Here is a 21,521-nt window from a genome sequence, read left to right as displayed (position 1 = left end):
CAACGGTGGTGTGACCAACCGACCGTGTAGGCGGGGACACCAGTCGGCGGCGACGGAGGCAGGCCGGCGGTGTAGATGACGATGCCCATCAACGGTGGTGTGACCAACCGACCGTATAGGCGAGGACACCAGTCGGCGGTGACGGAGGCAGGCCGGTGGTGAAGTCGTAGACGCCCAACAGCGGCGGCATAATAGACCAGCCGTGCAGGCGGAAACACCAGTCGGCGGCGGCGAAGGCCAGCCGGTCGGTGAAGACATGGACGCCCATGAACGGTGGTGTGACCGACCAACCGTATAGGCGATGACACCAGTCGGCGGCGACGGAGGCAGGCCGGTGGTGAAGTCGTTGTTGCTATCAGCAATGGCGGTGGCGAGGACAAGCCGGCGGAGTGGACTCGCGGCCGATCGACCGGAAAGCTGAGACGCCTCGAGTCCATGACCAGCATCAATCGCCTCAATAGTGCCGCGTAGTTATATGCGAACAACAACAAAAAATAGCAAGAAATTAATCTGAGATTAAAAATCAATATGATAAATAATGATAAAAATCAGATTGAGTTTCCCCCTGACTGATTTGGATCAAGTCAGAGAAGAGGAGCTTGAAGAAGTGGTCGACGGAAAGGAAGCGAAAACTCCCAAAGCGAAAGCGAAGTCGGCGACTCATGAAATTGATTCCATCGCGCTCGTTGATAGGAAACTCGACGCAATCCCTACCTGGCGCGCCAACTGTCGAAACATGAATTCGGCAATAATAAAAGGGGGTAACGCACGAGACCTAAAAGTGGATGGATGCGGAGACAAAGGATTTAGACAGGTTCAGGCCCTCTCAATGAGAGGTAATACCCTACTCCTGTTTGGGGATTTGAATCCGCCGAGTGTGTATTGATCTGACGATCAGGTTGTCTCATACCCCCTAGAGGGCCTCCTGCCCACCTTATATAGGGTGGGGGGCAGGATTACAAGATAGAAACCTTAACCAATACGGTATCGGTTTCCTAAATCTACTTTACAATATTATCAAACCAGGACTTTAGGCCGTTCCGTAACATACAAGGAAACGTAATACCCAAGTCATGATCTGTTACATATTCCATAGATATAAGTTATCCCCTATAGCCAGTCGGATAACTATGCCATGTGGGTATGGGGTACCCATAATCTCCACAATAATATAAATGGTTCACACATTATAATCAGGGTTTAGATGGAGAAAACAAACAGATAGAGTAATGGGCCGGTCTTTTTGTTCGTTCCTTCCTGTTGTTTCCTTTTCTTTTCCTTTATTTTTTTCTTTTCTTTTTTTTTATATGGTAAGGCTATAATGGTCATTTCATTTGTATTGTTGCATGCAAGAATAACTTGGCATGCTCATGTGGCATTTTTTGTGGGTCCAAGGACTATATTAACCCAAATGATTAATTTGGAGGACTTATTTGGACGTTTTGAAACCTTAAGGACTAAATTAAGCCCGAAGCGAAACTTTAGATACCGTATTAGCTATTCTCCCAAAAATAAAAGGGGGAAGTTGTGCTCTCAATGCTACATCACGAACACACTGTATGTAGTGCCTAACATGGCCTGGCTACTTCTTCCACCATTCAACAGCATTCGTCTTCTCATGCTTGTACTGCCACTTACCATACCATATGCTTCTGGTTCCATCCCGCGTGACGGTGGTAGCAGCAGCAATGGCACCGGCGACGACCTGTCCGCGCTGCTGGCTTTCAAAGCGCGGCTGTCCGATCCTCTCGGAGTCCTTGCCGGCAACTGGACAACCAAGGTGTCCATGTGCCGCTGGGTCGGCGTGTCGTGCAGCCGGCGGCGGCCGCGGGTCGTCGGGTTGAAGCTGTGGGACGTTCCTCTGCAAGGAGAGCTCACGCCTCACCTCGGTAACCTCTCTTTCCTCCGTGTCCTCAACCTCGGTGGCATAAACCTCACTGGCCCCATCCCAGCTGATCTTGGGAGGCTGCATCGTCTTAGGATTCTCCGTCTTGCCCACAATACTATGTCAGATACTATTCCCTCTGCACTAGGGAACCTTACAAAGCTTGAGATTCTAAATCTCTATGGCAACCACATCTCAGGGCACATACCAGCCGAGCTGCAAAATCTACATAGCCTTAGGCAAATGGTTCTCACGAGCAATTACCTGAGTGGTCCGGTACCAGAGTATCTATTCAACGCCACACACCTTGGGTAACCGAGATACACCTCGGGCTGAATAGTTTGTCAGGTTCCATACCAGACTGTGTTGGCTCCTTGCCCATGCTTCGTGTTCTTGCGTTGCCAGACAATCAGCTCTCTGGTCCAGTGCCTCCTGCCATTTTCAACATGTCTAGCCTTGAAGCCATACTTATATGGAAGAACAATCTGACTGGCCCTATACCTACTAACCGGAGCTTTAATCTCCCTATGTTGCAAGACATAGAACTAGACACGAATAAATTCACAGGACTAATCCCGTCAGGGCTTGCTTCATGCCAGAATCTTGAGACAATTTCTCTGTCAGAAAATCTTTTTTCAGGTGTCGTGCCGCCATGGCTGGCTAAGATGTCACGTCTCACTTTACTCTTTTTGGATGGCAATGAGCTCGTTGGTACAATCCCGAGTCTGTTGGGAAATCTCCCCATGCTCAGTGAGCTTGACCTCTCAGACTCCAACCTAAGCGGCCACATTCCGGTGGAGCTGGGAACACTGACAAAACTTACGTATCTCGATCTTTCATTTAACCAGCTCAACGGCGCCTTTCCAGCTTTTGTTGGAAACTTCTCTGAATTGACATTCTTGGGATTGGGATATAACCAGCTGACAGGGCCTGTACCATCAACGTTTGGAAACATCAGGCCTCTCGTTGAAATTAAAATTGGAGGCAATCACCTCCAAGGGGATCTCAGCTTCCTGTCTAGCCTTTGTAACTGTCGCCAACTTCAGTACCTCTTGATATCACATAACTCTTTCACCGGGTCTCTCCCAAACTATGTTGGAAACCTCTCAACTGAACTCTTAGGATTCGAAGGAGACGACAACCACTTAACTGGTGGCCTTCCAGCTACACTGTCAAACCTTACTAATCTGCGAGCGCTAAATTTGTCATACAACCAACTCAGTGATTCCATACCAGCTTCCCTCATGAAGTTGGAGAATTTGCAGGGACTTGATCTTACCTCGAATGGAATATCTGGTCCTATCACTGAAGAGATTGGTACGGCAAGATTTGTATGGTTGTACCTGACCGATAATAAGCTCTCAGGTTCCATACCTGATAGCATTGGTAATCTCACCATGCTACAATACATTTCTCTATCTGATAACAAGTTGTCATCGACTATCCCAACAAGTTTATTTTATCTTGGTATCGTGCAGCTCTTTCTCTCCAATAATAACCTCAATGGTACATTACCATCTGATCTCAGCCACATCCAAGATATGTTTGCCCTAGATACTTCAGACAATTTATTAGTTGGTCAGCTCCCAAATTCATTTGGATACCATCAGATGTTAGCCTACCTAAACCTGTCTCACAACTCATTCACAGATTCAATCCCGAACTCTATTAGCCATCTGACCAGCTTAGAAGTATTGGACCTTTCTTATAACAATCTTTCAGGCACTATACCTAAGTACTTAGCAAACTTTACCTACCTCACTACTCTGAACCTCTCTTCTAACAACCTAAAAGGCGAAATACCAAATGGTGGTGTTTTCTCAAATATAACCTTGATATCTTTGATGGGCAATGCTGCCTTGTGTGGTCTTCCTCGTCTAGGATTTTTACCATGCCTAGACAAGTCACACTCAACTAATGGTAGCCACTACCTGAAGTTTATACTCCCTGCCATCACAATAGCAGTTGGCGCACTTGCTCTTTGTTTGTACCAAATGACTAGAAAGAAGATTAAAAGGAAGCTAGATACTACTACACCTACTTCTTATAGGTTAGTATCATATCAAGAGATTGTTCGTGCCACGGAAAGTTTCAATGAGGATAATATGTTGGGAGCTGGAAGTTTTGGCAAGGTTTACAAGGGTCATTTGGATGATGGAATGGTGGTTGCGGTTAAAGTTCTAAACATGCAGGTAGAACAAGCTATGAGAAGCTTTGATGTTGAGTGCCAGGTTCTACGCATGGTTCAGCATCGCAACTTGATAAGGATACTAAACATATGCTCCAACACAGACTTCAGAGCACTGCTGCTTCAGTACATGCCCAATGGCAGCTTGGAGACATACCTGCACAAGCAAGGGCACCCTCCACTAGGATTCCTAAAGAGACTTGACATTATGCTGGACGTATCAATGGCAATGGAGCACCTTCACTATCATCATTCTGAAGTTGTTTTGCACTGTGACCTCAAGCCTAGCAATGTGCTGTTTGATGAGGAAATCACGGCACATGTGGCGGACTTTGGCATTGCAAAATTACTGTTAGGTGATGACAACTCTGCAGTTTCAGCCAGCATGCCCGGGACAATAGGATACATGGCTCCAGGTACTTGCACTTACTATTCATGAGAATTTTGCTTTACCATTTGAGTTATGTAAGAGACTTAATTTAGTTTATCTCTTTCTTTCTTTTAAAAATCATTCATTGAACAGAATATGCATTTATGGGAAAAGCATCACGAAAGAGCGATGTGTTCAGCTATGGGATCATGTTGCTCGAAGTCTTCACCGGGAAGAGGCCTACGGATGCCATGTTTGTTGGTGACATGAGCCTTAGGAAGTGGGTTTCTGAAGCATTTCCAGCCAGGCTCGCAGATATTGTGGATGGTAGGCTTCTACAGGCTGAAACATTAATAGAACAAGGTGTTCGTCAGAACAATGCTACCTCCTTGCCGCGTTCTGCTACCTGGCCAAATGAAGGCCTTCTTTTGCCAATTTTCGAGCTTGGCTTGATGTGTTGCAGTAGCTCACCTGCAGAACGGATGGGAATAAGTGATGTGGTCGTGAAGCTCAAGAGCATCAGGAAGGATTATTTCTCTTTTACAGGAGCAATATAAAATTAGCATTTGAGTGCATTTTGTTTATCTATTATATGTGGACACTATCTCACTAGCTACTAGCCACAATTATTCTCAAGTAAGACTCATTCGAGCCTAAAGTACTGTATCGACATATAAATGAAGAGAATTTTTACCGTCCAGCAGGTGGAGGCGGTACCAAATGCGTCCAATGGGACAGATCTAATGGCTGAAAATCGTCGGTATCGTGAGGTACCGTAAATCCTGTGCGATGGTACCTCTTCTCTGTCTGCATGAATTGAGCAGGTGGAAGGGTAGAACCGGATTTTCAACTTAAATTTGGAGTTGATTTTGAGGGTTTTTTTATCGTAGTTTATTTTTCAGTCTTTGCTTTTACATCGCTATGACACACATATAAATAAAAGTTTTATTTATAAATTATTTTTCGTTTGCAAATATATCGTTTCGCTTATTCGAAACGATGGTCCTGAGTTTTTTTCGAATGTGAAACTAGATTACTTTCTACTACAAATAAAGAGCATCTTAGTTTTTTTTCGAAAACTATACTTTGATCTAATTTCTTTGTAATGTTATCAATAACTACAAAATTAGTATAACATGAAAGTATATAATGATATGATATGCATGACAGTAAGCATATAAAATAAACTAGAAGTAGAATAAAAAAACCGTTTGTTCGTCCCACTTGCATCAGTACTTCTCGTAGTAATATTGATTTGTTACCTTAACTTAGGTGGTGTTTGGATCCAGGGAGTAAACTTTAATCCCTGTCACATTGAATGTTTGAACACTAATTTGAAGTATTAAACATAGACTACTTACAAAACTAATTACACAGATAGAGGCTAATTTGCGAGACGAATCTATTAAGCCTAATTATGCCATGATTTGACAATATAGTGGTACAATAAATGTGTGCTAATCATGGATTAATTAGTCTTAATAGATTCATCTCGCAAATTAGTCTCTATCTGTGTAATTAATTTTTTTAAATAATCTATGTTTAATACTTCAAATTAGTGTTCAAACATCCGATGTGATAGGGACTAAATTTTAGTCTCTAGATCCAAACACCACCTAAGGTACAGAGCATGTCGTTTTAAACACGCATGTTTTAAGTCAAACCCCGACTGATTGCTACCTTTTCATATGTACATGGACCAACACTAGAGGAGCCAAGGCATGCCAACCTCATCATCATTAATTAATTTTTGCTACTGAGTGAATCGGTACAATTAAGCATCAACTGCAAGAGTTTACTATCGAATCTCTGCTTCATCAATCAATAATAAGATTGCCGTTGATTATACAACCGTCGTTGTTGATTTGGACAAGAGAAATCTATTATTTGTGCGGGCCTCATCAGTACAGCAGCAGTGGTCGTTCGACTCGCCGTCGCACAGGCCTCCGTTGAACCCCTTGATTTGGCAGTCACTCATGCACTTGTTCATATCGCAATTTACAAGGACCATGCACGAATCCATTTCTCCATATCCACCTATATATATATATGCACATGTAAAATACATATTTTTAGAGGAAAAATCATTATATTGTTAATGACCCCGACTTTTACAGAGAGCCGAAATAGTTCATACAGAAAATGTAAAATGCATATATACTTGTCAGGCTATATATCAGATTATTCCAGCATCATTGATCACTAATCATTTCATGCAAAAGAGAACAAATTAAACTGTTTTTGCATTTGGATGTGATCAATCGAGAGGTGTATATATATATATATGTATACCTTGTGTAGTATGACCGGATGAGAAATTTACGGTGGCCATCACCATAAGAGATGTGAAGAAGAACACTGCTGCAGCCTTCTTGTTGAGAATTTGCGCCATGATGAGATGAGATGAGAGGAGATCCTTTTGACAAGGAAGCTACTGCATATGCTGGCTACTACCTGGCCCCTAGCTTCATTTTGCAGCTGTTTATATAGAGTCACAAGAGCAAATCTTGGATGATTCATTAGTAAATTACCTCCATTATTATGCATTAATGACGTGTGTGAGGTTTCATTAATGACCGTTTCTCAAATTTATTGCATGAGCATATCGTTTCAATTAATTTTGTTTCTATATCATTTTACCTATGTCGTCGTTTAGTGTCCACCTCTACAAAATATTCCATTGTTCAAACAGGCCTAAATGTACGTTGAGTCATTCGAATGAAACAAAAGCCCATTACAAACATAGGCCCATGGGCTATAAAGCATGTCAGGCTACCAGAGAAGTCCACGACAAAGGCCCAATGTTTACAAGCAAACCACATTCCTTTTTCAGGTCAGAATATTCCTTTTTTTTTTTGTTTCAGCCAGAAATAAGAAAATACAAGGAGCACATCATCTACTTTCATTTTCATGATGGAAATTTATTGACCAGCAGTTCAATCACATTTTTACACCAACTATAAATTGTTGCAGAACCTGAAGCACCATAGATATATTCAATTCAACCGTAAACACATAGAAGCAAAGGGTAATTGATCACTGGGTATACACTGATGCTACCTAATACAGAAGAAGAAATGGATGCAAAGGATATATATATTTCATTCTCTCATATACCACGAGAGAGCGATGAATCACTGCGAGAAATCCCCAGGTCCAGATGGCTACACCGCCCTTTTCTACCAAAAATGTTGGGGAGTGATCAAAGAGGATCTTCTTGCAGCACTAAAGAAATTTTGTGAAGGGAACACCCAAAACCTAGAAATGCTGAACTCGGCAATAATCACTCTCATCCCCAAAAAAGAGGCCCCCACGTTGTTGAAGGACTTCAGGCCAATCAGTCTAATCCACAGTTTCTCAAAGCTTGCAACCAAAATTATGGCGCAAAGGTTGGCTCCAAGGATGGAGGAGCTAGTGCCACACACGCAAACGGCCTTCATAAAGGGGAGATGCATTCATGAGAATTTTATTTTTGTTAAAGGTCTATCGCAACAATTCCACCGCCAGCGCAAAGAGATGATTTTGTTCAAGTTGGATATTTCAAAAGCATTTGATACTGTCTCCTGGTGCTTTCTTCTCGACATGTTGAAATTCAGAGGATTTGGCCCCCTTTGGAGATCTTGGCTCGCTGCGCTTTTCCTGACAGCTGAGACAAGAATTCTAATCAATGGGAGTGAATCTGACCCAATAAAGCCTGCAAGAGGTTTGAGGCAAGGAGACCCGCTATCGCCTCTTCTCTTCGTCTTAGTTATGGACACGCTTCAGGCAATGATGGCGAAAGCAAGGGCAAGAAATCTGTTATCTGAGCTGAATGCTAGAAAAAGATTGCCCAACATATCTGTATATGCAGATGATGCTGTCCTCTTCTTCCGTCCAATTCAACAGGAAGCACAGGTGATCAGCAGAATCCTAGAAGTGTTCGGGGCGACAACAGGGTTGAAAACAAATCTCGCTAAATGCACAATCACACCCATCCAATGTAACGTACAGCAGCTGGAGGTAGTAACAGAAATCCTGCAATGTAGAGTTGAGCACTTCCCCATAACATACTTGGGCCTGCCCCTCGCCATGAGGAAGCCAACCAAGGCAGAAATCCAACCAATCCTTGACAGATTGGCGAAGAAGATTGCTGGCTGGAAACCCCGGTTGCTATCACCTGACGGCCGGCTTTGCCTCATCAAATCCACTCTAATGGCCCTCCCTGTGCATCTCATGTCAGTGTTACAGCTACCTAAATGGGCGATCAAAGATATTGAGCGCAAGTGTAGAGGTTTTCTCTGGAAAGGGCAGGAGGATGTAAGTGGAGGCCATTGTCTAGTTGCTTGGAAAAATGTATGTATGCCGGTTCAAAATGGTGGTCTTGGGATAAAAAATCTGGATTACTTTGGCCAGGCCCTTCGGCTGAAGTGGCATGCTATTAAACTTGAACAGAAAAACAGGCCGTGGACAATGGTTGATTACCAACTAGGAAAGGAGGTGGATACTCTGTTTCAATCTGCAGCAGAGTTCATTGTTGGTAATGGGAAGAACACCAGGTTCTGGACAGCAAATTGGCTGGGTGGGGGGAGCATCGCCTGGAGATGGCCTATTCTAGCAACTTATGTAGGCAGATCACATCTCACAGTTGCTCAAGCTCTATCGAATCACAGATGGGTCAGAGATTTGCAAGGCTCCCTTTCCAACGAAGCTATGGCCCAATATTTCCAGCTCTGGGATGAAATTCAGAGATTTCACCTAAGTCACGAAGAAGACACAATCCGATGGAAATTATCCACCAATGGTCATTTCAGCTGCTCCTCAGCCTACAGTGTATTCTTCTTGGCAAAAGAACTCTGCCCAATCAGCGAATTAATCTGGCAAGCGAAGGCACCGGCAAGAATACGTTTCTTCATGTAGCTGGCCGTAAAAGGACGTTGTCTGACAGCTGATAATCTTGAAAAAAGGGGATGGCCTCACGCTGATTGCTGTACTTTGTGCCAACGAGAACCTGAAAACTGCTTACATCTGTTTATCAACTGCGACTATACCATCACAGTGTGGAGACAGATGCGGCAATGGATCAGTGCTTACTTCCCCATCCCTGGGAGCGAAAACACATGCCTGACAGAGTGGTGGTTGCAGGCCAGAACATGTTTTCGGAAGTGCTACAGGACAAACTTCGACAGCGCTTGTATGCTGATTTGCTGGCAGATTTGGAAGGAAAGAAATGCGCGTGTTTTCGACCAAAGATCGAGAAGCCCTAACCAGTTAGCAGAGGCTATCAAAGAAGAGATCTTAGTGTGGAAAGAAGCAGGCTATTTCGCGAATTGCAGTTCTTAGTTTTCTTTCTGTTGTGTTGACGTTTCCAGTTCTTTAGTTTGCCGGGCTGTGGTTCCTGCCACAGTCTAATTCGACAGCCTCCTGTCGTTGCAAGCGAGAACTACTTGTATTTGATTTTTTTTCCCTCCCAATCTTAATGAAATTTGGTCGCCGGTTCCTTCGGCCGACCCGGCAAAAAATCACTGCTGCACAACGCTCACTGTGGTTGCCATCAATTTGACATAGTCCTTCCTAATCTTCTTCAGTGTCACGACCACATCACTCATCGCCATCCTTTGCTCTGGGGAGTGAGCCGAACAGAGCAAACCCAGCTCGAACACTGGCACAAGGAAGCCATGCATGTTACTTGAAGAAGAAGAAGAACCATTCTGTAGAAGTTGGCAGTCCACCACATGGACAAGCTCTGCAGGAAACGCCTGTTGAACCCACTGCCTGATGTTCAGTTCTCCCACAAACATAGCATCTGTGGGTCTTTTCGCAGTGAACACTTCAAGCAGCATGATGCCGTAACTGAACACATCACTCTTCCGTGACGCTTTTCCTAGAGTCCCATACTCTGCTCAAGAAAAATTAGATACCAAAAATTAGTTGCACCCTATCTACTCAATAATAATAAAAGATCGGGCAAAGTTTGAGAAAGACAAGAAAAACTATTAAGTACCTGGTGCCATGTACCCAACTGTTCCTGGCATGCTAGCTGAGATCATGGAGTTGTCATCACCTAACAACAACCTTGCAATACCAAAGTCTGCCACATGTGCCGTCATATCATCGTCAAATAGTACGTTGCTAGGCTTCAAATCGCAGTGTAAGACCACCTCATAGTGCTCATGATGCAGGTATTCCATTGCCATTGACACATCTAGCATAATATCCAACCTCTCGAGAAAGCCTAATTGCTTCCCTTGTTCTGAGTGCAGGAGTGCTTCTAAGCTACCCTTGGGCATGTACTGAAGTACCAGTGCTTTAAAGTCCAGGTTGGAACAAGTGTTCAGAATCTTTATCAGGTTGCGATGTCGAGCCATTCGGAGCACGTGACACTTGGTGTCAAAGCTTCTCATGGCATGTTCCAGATGCTGGTGTATAACTTTTATGGCAACCACCATACCGTTGCTCAATTGTCCCCTAAAAACTTTTCCAAAGCTTCCGAAGCCCAACATGTTATCATCACTGAAATCATCGGTTGCACGAAGCTCATGATAGGAGAGCAATTGATGGCTGATAAGGTCAGGCTTACCAGCAGAAGTATTTTGATGGTTAGCTTTCTTTCTAATCATTACATACAGGCAACAAGCTACAACTCCAACTACAATGATTATAGTAGGTAGCAAGTATTTTAGCATATGACCATTATTTCTGTTGGGGGAGGTGGTTTGGCATGGTGGGAATCCTAAACGGGCAGCACCACATAGCCCTGAGTTCCCCACCAAGTATTGTAAAGTGATGTTTGCAAAGACACCTCCTTCCGGTATTTGACCATGTAGTTTGTTGAAAGATAGGTTCAAGCTAACAAGGGTCGTAAAATTAGCCAAGTAGTTTGGGATGGTACCAGAAATACTGTTATGGGATATGTCCAAAGTTTGCAAGCCAGTTAAATTACCAAAAGAGTCTGGAACAGAATCATAGAATCCGTTAGCTGATAGATTCAGGTGTGTTAACATCTGAAGTTGTCCTGTCGAATATGGGATTCTACCAGAAAAGTGGTTGTCAGAGAGATCCATGATGGTAATTTGCTTCAAATACCCTACATCAACCGGCAGTGCACCACTCAAGAAGTTTCGAGAAAGATCTAGCCTGACGATTTTATCAAGATGAAATAAGCTTGGTGGTATAGTTGACGTTAATTTGTTATCAGACAATAGAAGGTGCTCTAGATTAGTGAGGTTCCTCATGTCCTTTGGTATGGAGCCAGAAATTTCGTTGCTTTCAAGGAACAGTTTTACAATGTTCCTTAGAAGTGCAGTACTCGATGGGATGAAGCCAGACAAGCTATTTCCACTTAGGTCAAGCCATTGGAGATTCTCAATCGTCATGATTGATTCTGGAATTGCATTGCGCAGTTGGTTATGTGAAAGATCTATCACCTCAAGAGCAGTTAAATTTGAAATGGTAGCTGGAAGCGTGCCAGTTAACTTGTTGTTAGATAACGTGAACCATTTCAGCTGTGACGACAGGTTCCCAACATAGTCTGGGAGGATTCCGGTGATATAATTCAGGTCCATTTGAAGGGTAGAAAGCTTTCTACAATTGGAAACAGTAGAAAGGAAGTTGAGATCGCCGTGTAGATTGTTTTTAGTAACATCAACTGCCGTTAGTGAGTTCATGCTATCAACTGTCGATAGTAATGATCCATCCAGCAAGTTTCCTTTCAGTAGCAGGATTGCCAACGATGAAAGGTTGCCAAGAGAAGCAGGAATAGGTCCTGTTAGTTGATTCATCGCAAGATGCAACCATGAAAGTTGGCCTAGGTGCCCAATATCTGTAGGGATGTTTCCTGTTAGGTTGCACGTCGTCAAATCTAAGACTGTCAGCATGGTGAGGTTGCTAAGTTTAGTTGGGATGGGGCCAGCATCAAAGTTATTCCCACCCAAGGAGATGGCATCAAGATTGGTCAACCTGCCCAGCCATGGTGGCAAAACACCCTCGAATAAATTATAAGGCATGGCAATAACTTGGAGGTATGGACACGCTGTGAGCCCCAGTGGAATCTGACCAAAGAAATTGTTTTTACTGATGGCGAACCATCGTAGAACTGGGAGGCTGAAACTTGTATTACCAGGGATAGGGCCAGTTAAACCATTCGATATAAGAGAAATGGTACTTAATTTAGACATGTTGAAGATGGCTGGTGGCACCGCCCCAGTTAAGTTATTGGCCTGCAAGTTAAGGTGTTGGAGGATTGGCATGGAACCGATGCAACCCGGTATCAGTCCTGACAGGCTATTGTTACCAACGTTGAGATAAGTTAGCAAAGGCGTGTTGTTGAACAGATCGTCCGGAATCGATCCAGTGAGTTAATTGTGACAGAGATTCATGCTGTCAAGACTGTACAGCCCCTGCAGCTCTGCCGGGATTGGACCGTATAGCTGGTTAAACTGTAGATTAAGTAGCTAAAGCCTCGTGAGGTTCCCTATGGCGATTGGGATGCCACCTGACATGGCATTGTGGCCGAGATCAAGGAGCTCGAGGCGACGCAGCCTTCCTATTTCGTTGGGCACCGAGCCAGTGAGGCTGGTGTTGGTGAGGTTGAGGATGAAGAGAAAAGAAATGTTACCAAGGTGAGAGCTGAGCTCTCCTTGGAGAGGAACGTTTGGCAGTTCCAGGGCGGTGACGCGCTGCCGGCGCCGGCGGTGGCTACTGCACGAGACACGCACCCACCGGCAGAACGGCGTTCCGGTGGTCCAATTGCCGGCAAGGATGTTGTTAGAATCGGAGAGCTGGGCTTTGAAGGCCAGCAATGCAGCGAGGTCGGTTTCGCTGCCGTTACTCTTGCTCGCGATCGGACCTGGAGAGGAAGCACAAGGCACAGTACTGGACGAAGCGATCAACAACGCCGCAACGAAAATCCATACTGGCAATCGAACAAGCGCCATGTCTGGTTGTGTGTGATGCATTGGCAGCAAGAGTATGCATCATACTTCACAGTGACGATCAAGTTGAGCTTTGTTTAGCACAGTAGTGCTAGTTTGCTTTCGACATGTAGGACGACCTTGACTGTTGCTCTCAGAAAGCGAAAGAAACTTAAATGATACTCCTTCCGGTCATAAATATTTGACAGCACTACTAGGTAAACGCTGAAAAATAAAGACATCACAAAATATATATTCAGCAGATCGCGGTGTGCACGACACGCTAGATATGATAGCTGTGTCGCTCCGTCATCAGCCATACGCTCACTGATTTTTTTTTTCTGTCAAACAATTTGACGGCAACGGCCTTACGTACTCTTTTGTTGATTGGGTGGTTAGAACGGCAACGATTGTATAGTTTTAGCAAGTTTAATAGTATAGCCCGCTACTAGCTCCAAATCATCTATAGCTAACGTAATAGATAATCTATCTATCTATCTATCTATCTATCTATCTTCTATCTATCTATCTATTATATACTAAAAGTCCATTAAACTTCCTACAAACACTCCTACGACGCTACGTGGCGTTCTAATAAATTAGAAAAAATACTAGAAATTCTATAAAAAAAAGCAAAACATCTAGCCATTGATTTTCATTAAAATTAGTGGGCCCGTTACTCCAAGCCGTTAGATTAGATTGGTTTATTCTCTTACTTTCTAAAAAACAAAGAAGGAATCCTGCCGTGCGTCATGTATGAGTACCTCCTCTCCGTTTCTTTTCCTCCCCTTCCTCTCTTTACTATGTTCTGCAACAATACATATTGAATAAGTATACTTCTAAATTACATATTATTTATATAAATAAGTAATTACATATTATTTGGACCAATAACGATCCTAGGCCACCACGTGGCGTTCTAGCAAATTAGAGAAAATCCTAAATCTATCTATCTATTATTTATATACTAAAAGTTCATTAAACTTTCTACGTACGCTCTCAAGCTACCACGTGAGACTCCTATATATAAACGCTCCTAAGTCGCCACATGGCGCTCTAATAATTTAAATAATATTCTGAGAAAAAGAAAAATATCTGACCGTAAGTTTTTATTTAAAGTGGTGGACCCAATAATATTAACCGTTGGATCAAAACTAAATCTTTCTCACCCTTTCTCTCCGGACCCATAAGTGGGTACGCCTGATGGGCGGGTGATCGCTCCCGCCCCTCAGGCGATCACCCGCCCCTCCTATCCAGTCGCTCCCTCCTCTCCCCCCTTCCTCCTTTCCTTTTTCTCTTCCTACTACACCATAAATATTTAAATTTAAATTCAGAATTGAAACGGTTATGTAAATTTTTGACTTATAAACTTTGGATCTATAAACTAATATTTGAATTCAAATTCAAATTTGAATCGGGTATATAAACTTTTTACTAAAAACTTTCGGTCTATAAACTTTAGGTGTATAAACTTTAGATGTATAGAAATACTATATATAAAAATATTTGAATTCAAATTTAAATTTGAATCGGATACAATTCAAATTCAAATTTGAATTGGGTATGTAAACTTTGGGTCTCTAAACTTTAGGTCTATAAACTTTAGGTGTATAAACTTTAGATGTATCTAAATACTATATATAAAAAATATTTGAATTCAAATTCAAATTTTGAATCGAATATATTTCAAATTCAAATTTGAATAGGGTATATAAACTTTTGATTTATAAACTTTGGGTCTATAAACTTTAGGTGTATAAACTTTAGATGTATATAAATACTATATATAAAAAATATTTGAATTCAAATTTAAATTTGAATCGGATATATAAACTTTTGATTTATAAACTTTGGGTCTCTAAACTTTGGGTCTATAAACTTTAGGTGTATAAACTTTAGGTGCATAAATTTTACTAAAATAGAAAAGTAATGCGGTGCCAGAAAAGGAAACGTGGAAGGAGGGAGAGGGGAGGGGATGCGATCGCTACCAGATCGCGGTAGCGATTGATCGCCCATTAGATTTTCCGCCCATAAGTACGTACGTACATACTTATGCTTCTGTTAGCTTGATGCCATCCATATCTGGATTCTCCCTCTCTCCTTTTTTTTCTAATTACACAATACATGTGCATCATAATTTGTTATCATTTCCATGGAGACTGATCTGCCTCGGCGAGCTCGATTGATGCCATCCAGATCCTAATTCTCCTTTTTTTCTTCTTTTTTCAAATTACATGATACATGTACATCATAATTTATTATCATAAATTATTAGATCAGTTTTTTCATAGAGAGTAATCTTAGTGTGAATGCGCAAACGCTAGGAATTTACAATAGAAGTGATCTGGTGTTGTAAATAAACAATTATTTTTATAGACGATCTACGCATACACTTTAGCAGCTGTAGGTTTTTTTAATTAAATCACCAATTCCTGAGCTATATTAGCTATATTTTTACTACTATATCATATTTTATCTTATGTGCCATTTCTACCAACTCTTGTAGGCCACCCTGTGACTTTGTCTAATCTCATCATTAATTTTTATTTAAATTGGTAGGACTGTTATCTTAGAGCAAGTACAATAGCAAGCTATTAGCCAGCTACAAATATATTTTAATGAGATAAACGATGAGAGAGAAGAGCAGCGGGCTACAGATTTGTAGCCAGCTGCAGCACGGACTACAAGACGCAATGTGCGTATGACAGGTGGGACCATATATTAATAGTATAGTAAGCAACTATTATATTCAATTTGTGATTAGTTTCATGCTTTAATTAAATGAAATACTTATGTCTTATAAAAGGTATATTATGGTCCTAAATACATCATGACACATGGGACCAACATATAATAATTAATGTTGTGGTAATTTTCAAATAGTTTCACATTATATTTTAGGATTTCTAATATCACTTGATAAATATACAACACTAATTTAAATCTACAAATGTAAAAAATGATAAAAAAACAATTTAGTCTATTTTTTAAGTAAATCCAATTTAGTTTTAATTTTTTGGATTAATTTATCAAAAATTTTATTTTCGTTTTTTTAGAAAACTCAACAGAGAAAGAAAGTCTTGGTGGCTACGATGGGCTTCACCCGTTAGAGGGGCATTCATGTTTATCTTTAACGGTGTTATTTCATTAATTGGTATAAGTGGTATTTTTAAAATATTTATATATTGATTCGGAAATAAGTGAAACATGAACACTTAGATAAGTAGTGAATATTTTAGTGTATCAATGATGTATTAGGCTTATTTTATTGGTACATATCCAGTTTTATCTATTTATAGATCATAACTTTTAAAACAATAATAATAAGTTGTGGTGACAATAGGAGAATTTATAAGTAATCGGGACAGACTGATTTTCTTTTAATCTTGGAGACATTCTTATCATTTACTAAGTATATTAAAGTCAGTTTATCTCACAGCATAAAAAAGATGAGACATGACATCTTTTAGCATTATTTCATAAATCATAAAACAATAAATTAGATGCCTGCGCATCTGCGCGGGCTTCCTTCCTAGTTCATACAATAGTTGCTTACTATACTATTAATATCTGGTCTCACATGTTATACACATATTACGTCTTGTAATCCGTGCTGCAGCTGACTACAGATATGTAATCTGTTGTTCCTCTCTCTCTTCCTTTATCTCTTTAAAGTATGTTTATAGCTGGTATATAGCCTACTATTGCACTTGCTCTTAAGCAGGTTCAATAGTATTGCTGGCTGCCGGCTCCATCCATGTCCATATTAACTAGAGTAAGCTAGCAGTTAATCCCGAGATGTATTTCTTTTTCTTGTGGGACCCAACTGACTAGCATCTTTCATTGCATGCATCTCACTATGACGGAGCTCGTGGCCCCTCACCGGGAGACTGCGCAAGCCCCCCTTTGCCGGTTCGACCAGGGGCTTAGGGTGCAATCCCAAGCTCTCTCTCTCTCTCTCTGTATGTGGAAAGATCACCCGTCCGCAAGACACACGAGACACGGCGATGTATACAGGTTCGGGCCGCTGCCAAGCGTAATACCCTACTCCTGTGTTTTTGTGGATTTGTGTATGGACAAGTTACAAAAGATTAACTTCCTTTCCCCTCTCAGCCTTTCAAAAGGGAAGAAGTCTCCTCTCTAAATGGGCAAGGTCCTCCTTTTATATCTCAAGGGGATACCACATGCACCTTTCTCTTTCCAAACTGGACTGTTCTTTTTCTCTTTAATGGGCGGAGATCAGTACGGTTTCCATCCGGGAGCCCTTCTGATGGGACAGCCCACACCTACCTCCACTCCTGCCGGGGGCAGGCGCGTCGTGGGAACGTGGCCGTGCGCTGACAACATGAGCAGTGCCAGACCGGTCACAAATCGGTCATTCTTGTCCACCGCGTGTCAGCTTAGCAACATGCATGTTTGCCCTTCTTCACACAACATCTTGCCTGTAATGGTTAGGATGAAGCCTGGCATATATCGATCGGGGCTAACGTGCCATCTCCGGGATGTAACACGCTAGCTCCAGCTGGGGACGAGTGCCTAGAGGTTCTCGTCTTGACGGGATGGGGCGAGGCGTGCGTCAGACCGCCAGTCGCCACCTAACCGTTGATCTGACCGGTCTGTGACTGGTCACAGACCGGATAAAAGAGCGCGCTGCATTGCGCTGCATGCAGCGTGACACGCTTGACCAGACCGCAATAAATGCGGTTAGGTGAGCACAGCTGTGCTCACTTATCCCATATATATGGCGCAGACTTCCTTAAGGGGTCGGGGTGCCTCGGCCCTCGGGGCCGGGGCAAGCGCAACCCGACCCCCCCTCGGGGGAAATCAGGAGGAGGGCGGACACCTCACCCTCGGGCCCGACGTCCCCGAAGGTGCCAGGCCACGTGGGCGATTGTGTCTGCCTCAAGCCTCTGGTCATGATACTCCCGGTCCCATATCACCGACAGTAGCCCCCGGCGTTACGCCAGAGCAATTTCCCTTCCCCAGGGAAGCGGTCAGGTGTGACGCCACCCCTAAAGCCTGGTGACAGGTGGGACCGGTCTCCGTAGTTGGGCAAAATACCCAACGGTCTCAATCCATGCACATTGGTATTGGTAACTTTGGTTGTCCATAATGGGCGGTCTATTCAAGACTGCCACACCACTTGAGCAGCGCGCGAATCTGGGTGAGCAGATTTGTCTCGCCCGGAGATACGGTAACGCCGCTTCGGTCGGCGAGCGTAATTAACGCGCGCACGATACAATCCATTTCGATTGCCACAACCGCATATCCACTTCATGCGCCGTAAGCGGGCGAATGGGATTAGTGGAAGCGTGGGCACGGGAAACGAGGGAGCGAGATAGCGAGATACGAGGGAGCGAGGTAGTGGGCGCGAGAAACGAGGAGCCAGGCCCAGCGATGGCAAGGGTATAAAAGCATCGAGAAAAGGATTTGCTTCCTTCCTTTCGCCATTGTTCCTCTTGCCTTCGCCGCCTGAGCTCAAACTCTTTCTCTGCTACGCCCAACTTTCGCCACACGCGCTCGTTCTCAATCATCTCTTCCTCCACCGCCATGGCACGGGGCTCTGCTCTGCTCGACGGCAGTGTACTACCGCCTTCCCGCATCGTGAGCGAGAGGCACGCCGGACTGCCGCGCCGCTTCATGCCGGAGTCCGCCACCGGTCGGGAGATAGTGATGCTGGGCGAGGGACGCCCGGCACCAGACTACCCGGGGCGGTCCATCTTCTTCCTCCCCTTCGCAATGGCTGGGCTGGTCCCGCCATTTTCTTCTTTCTTCATGGATGTCCTGGAGTTCTACGATCTCCAGATGGCGCACCTCACCCCCAATGCGGTGATGACATTGGCCATCTTCGCGCACCTGTGCGAGATGTTCATTGGGGTGCGCCCCTCTCTTCAGCTGTTCCGGTGGTTCTTCACCGTGCAGTCGGTGTCACCGCCGTCGGTGGTCGGCGGCTGCTACTTCCAGCCGCGGGGGCCGGTGCTGAACCGCTACATCCCCTGCGTCCTCCGCAAGAAGTGGGACGACTGGAAGAGCGACTGGTTCTACACCCCCCTCGCCAACGAAGCGCGCCTCCGACTTCCAAGCCAGCCCCCGGCGCTGGTCTCCAGCTGGCGGGCGCCGGTAGATCTGGGGGAGGACTACGACGCCGTCCTCGACCGCCTGGCGGGCCTGCGATCCCAGGGGCTCACCGGGGCCATGGTGTACGGCGATTACCTCCGTCGCCGGATTGCGCCGCTCCAACGGCGCGCCCGGAGCGCCTGGGAGTACACTGGGCCTGAAGACTACATGCGGACCCACCAGGGAGCCAGATGGGATTGGGCTCCCGAGGACTTCAAGATCGTGGTCCAAAGGGTGCTGAATCTTAGCTCCGCGGAGGCGTCTCGCATTCCTCAGGAGATCCTCCCCCTCTGCAGCGATCCCGACCGCGCCTCCATTCTAACCATTATGATGGGGGTCGGGGCCTCAGAGGAGAGAGCCCCTAAGGGCCACGACGGCGCGGGCGAGCGCCGCCGGGGGGAACAATCTGCCCCAGGAGGGGGTCGTGCTTCTGGGCCCCGCGTCGGGGGCTCGGGGAGCAGCCGCCCTGCCGACGCCCAGGGGAAGAGGAAGCTGGGAGGAACACCTCCCCCATCTCCTCTCCGAGGGGGCGGGGCGGCGCGTGCCAGCAGTCGGCGCCCGGAGGGGGCCGCGCCGACGTCGCAGCCCGAGGGGGAGCGCAAGAAGAAACGGCTCCGCAAGACGGGGGAGACGGAACCATGCCGGGGAAACCTGATTTCCCCTCCAAGGTGGTCATTCAACCGACCCCCTCGCAGGTTCGTCTCACTCTCATTGCAACCATCTTTCTCCCAAAAAGAAGTTTTTTCTTACTCATTTTGTTTGTCTTCTGGTTTTTTATTCTGCTTCAGCGATGCCCCGTCACATTCCTCCCGCCACCCCAAGTCCGGCCAGTCCGAGGCCGAAGATCCAGCGGCCGCAGAGGAGCGGAGGCGAGAATCTGACCGGCGTGAAGCCGCAGATCGCCTTCGGGAAGCTGAAGAGGCCGCCCGGGAGGCCGCCCGGGTTCGCCAAGCGGAGGAAGCTGCTCGGGAGGAGGCCGCCCGGGCTCGCCAGGCTGAGGAAGCTGCTAAGGAGGAGGCCGACCGGGCTCGCCAGGCTGAGGCGACAGCTGCTGCTGGCGCGTCACTTGGGCCCACTCCCTCGGGCGGCCCTCAGGCGACGTCCTCCGAGGCGGCTCGCGACGAGGCCGCGGGCGCATCGCCTGGGCCTACCTCACCGGGCGACGCCCAGGACCAAACGGGCCCGGGGGACATCCCCGAGCCCAGCGCATCCTCCGGGGGGCCAAGCCGCGTCGCATTTTCTCCAAGGCGGCTCTTCTCCTCATCTTCTGTCGCCCCGCTGAGCGCCGAGCCCCTTCTGCAAGCCCTGGCCGCCGCAAACACCGCAGTGCTGGATGGGTTCAACGCCCAAGTGGAGGCCCTGCGTGCGGAACGAGCGGAGCTCGAGGCCGCATGGACGCGTGTTGAGGAGGGGCGGCGCTCGGTGGACGCCATGGTGGAGGTGGGCCGTAAGGCTCACCGCCGTCATGTCTCGGAGCTTGAAGCCCGGAAAGCGGCGCTGGCGGAGGTCGCCCGTGAGGTGGAGGAGGAGCGGGCGGCCGCCCTCATCTCTACCACCGCAATGGTCGAGGCGCAAGACACCCTCCGCCTTCAGCACGCAAGCTGGGAGGCGGAGCTGAAGAAAAAGCTCGACGCCGCCCAAGGGGTCCTTGACTCCGCCGCTGCCCGAGAGCGGCGGGTAACGAAGACTGAAGCGGCGTCTCGGCGGCGCGAGGAGGCCCTTGAGGCCCGTGCCATGGCGCTGGAAGAACACGCCGGCGCCGTGGAGAGGGGCTTGGCGGACCGCGAGGCCGCCGCTGGTCTCCGAGAGGCGACGCTGGCGGCGCATGAGGCCGCCTGCGCCGAGGAGGAGTCCGCGCTCCGCCTCCGCGAGGATGCACTCGCTGAGCGGGAGCGAGCTCTCGAGGTGGCCGAGGCCACGACGCAACGGCTGGCGGACAGCCTGTCCCTCCGCGAGGCAGCGCAGGAGGAGCAGGCGCGCCGCAATCTGGAATGCGTCCGCGCCGAGAGAGCCGCACTGGAGCAGCGGGCTGCCGACCTCGAGGCGCGGGAGAAAGAGCTGGACGCAAGGGTG

The 21,521-nt window shown here is 46.0% G+C and overlaps 2 protein-coding genes, 1 long non-coding RNA gene and 1 pseudogene across 4 annotated transcripts; 1 reads left to right on the top strand and 3 right to left on the bottom strand.

Annotated features, from left to right (window-relative positions):
* The first annotated feature begins 1,519 nt into the window (after positions 1 to 1,519).
* LOC9272139 (probable LRR receptor-like serine/threonine-protein kinase At3g47570) lies at positions 1,520 to 5,164 on the top strand (annotated as a pseudogene). The gene is made up of 2 exons (XR_001541096.3): positions 1,520 to 4,489; positions 4,597 to 5,164. The product of XR_001541096.3 is annotated as a probable LRR receptor-like serine/threonine-protein kinase At3g47570 (transcript).
* A 985-nt stretch (positions 5,165 to 6,149) lies between these two features.
* LOC136354093 (uncharacterized) lies at positions 6,150 to 7,011 on the bottom strand. The gene is made up of 2 exons (XR_010737837.1): positions 6,736 to 7,011; positions 6,150 to 6,480 (listed from the first exon to the last, which is right to left on the bottom strand). It is a non-coding gene; the product is annotated as an uncharacterized lncRNA (long non-coding RNA).
* A 942-nt stretch (positions 7,012 to 7,953) lies between these two features.
* On the bottom strand, positions 7,954 to 13,411 carry LOC107279283 (probable LRR receptor-like serine/threonine-protein kinase At3g47570). The gene is made up of 2 exons (XM_066305164.1): positions 10,424 to 13,411; positions 7,954 to 10,318 (listed from the first exon to the last, which is right to left on the bottom strand). The coding sequence occupies exons 1-2, from the start codon at positions 12,666 to 12,668 to the stop codon at positions 9,942 to 9,944; spliced, it is 2,622 nt and encodes an 873-aa protein (XP_066161261.1). The 5' UTR covers positions 12,669 to 13,411; the 3' UTR covers positions 7,954 to 9,941.
* Positions 12,873 to 13,355, bottom strand: LOC136354244 (LRR receptor-like serine/threonine-protein kinase EFR). The gene has a single exon (XM_066305936.1). It carries the CDS (start codon positions 13,353 to 13,355, stop codon positions 12,873 to 12,875), a length of 483 nt encoding a protein of 160 aa, XP_066162033.1.
* Positions 13,412 to 21,521: the final 8,110 nt, after the last annotated feature.

Source organism: Oryza sativa, chromosome 11 (assembly GCF_034140825.1).
Source record: "Oryza sativa Japonica Group chromosome 11, ASM3414082v1".
Lineage (NCBI taxonomy): Eukaryota > Viridiplantae > Streptophyta > Magnoliopsida > Poales > Poaceae > Oryza > Oryza sativa.
The sequence above is the reverse complement of the archived record's forward strand: the minus strand, read 5'-3'. Positions and strand labels throughout refer to the sequence as shown.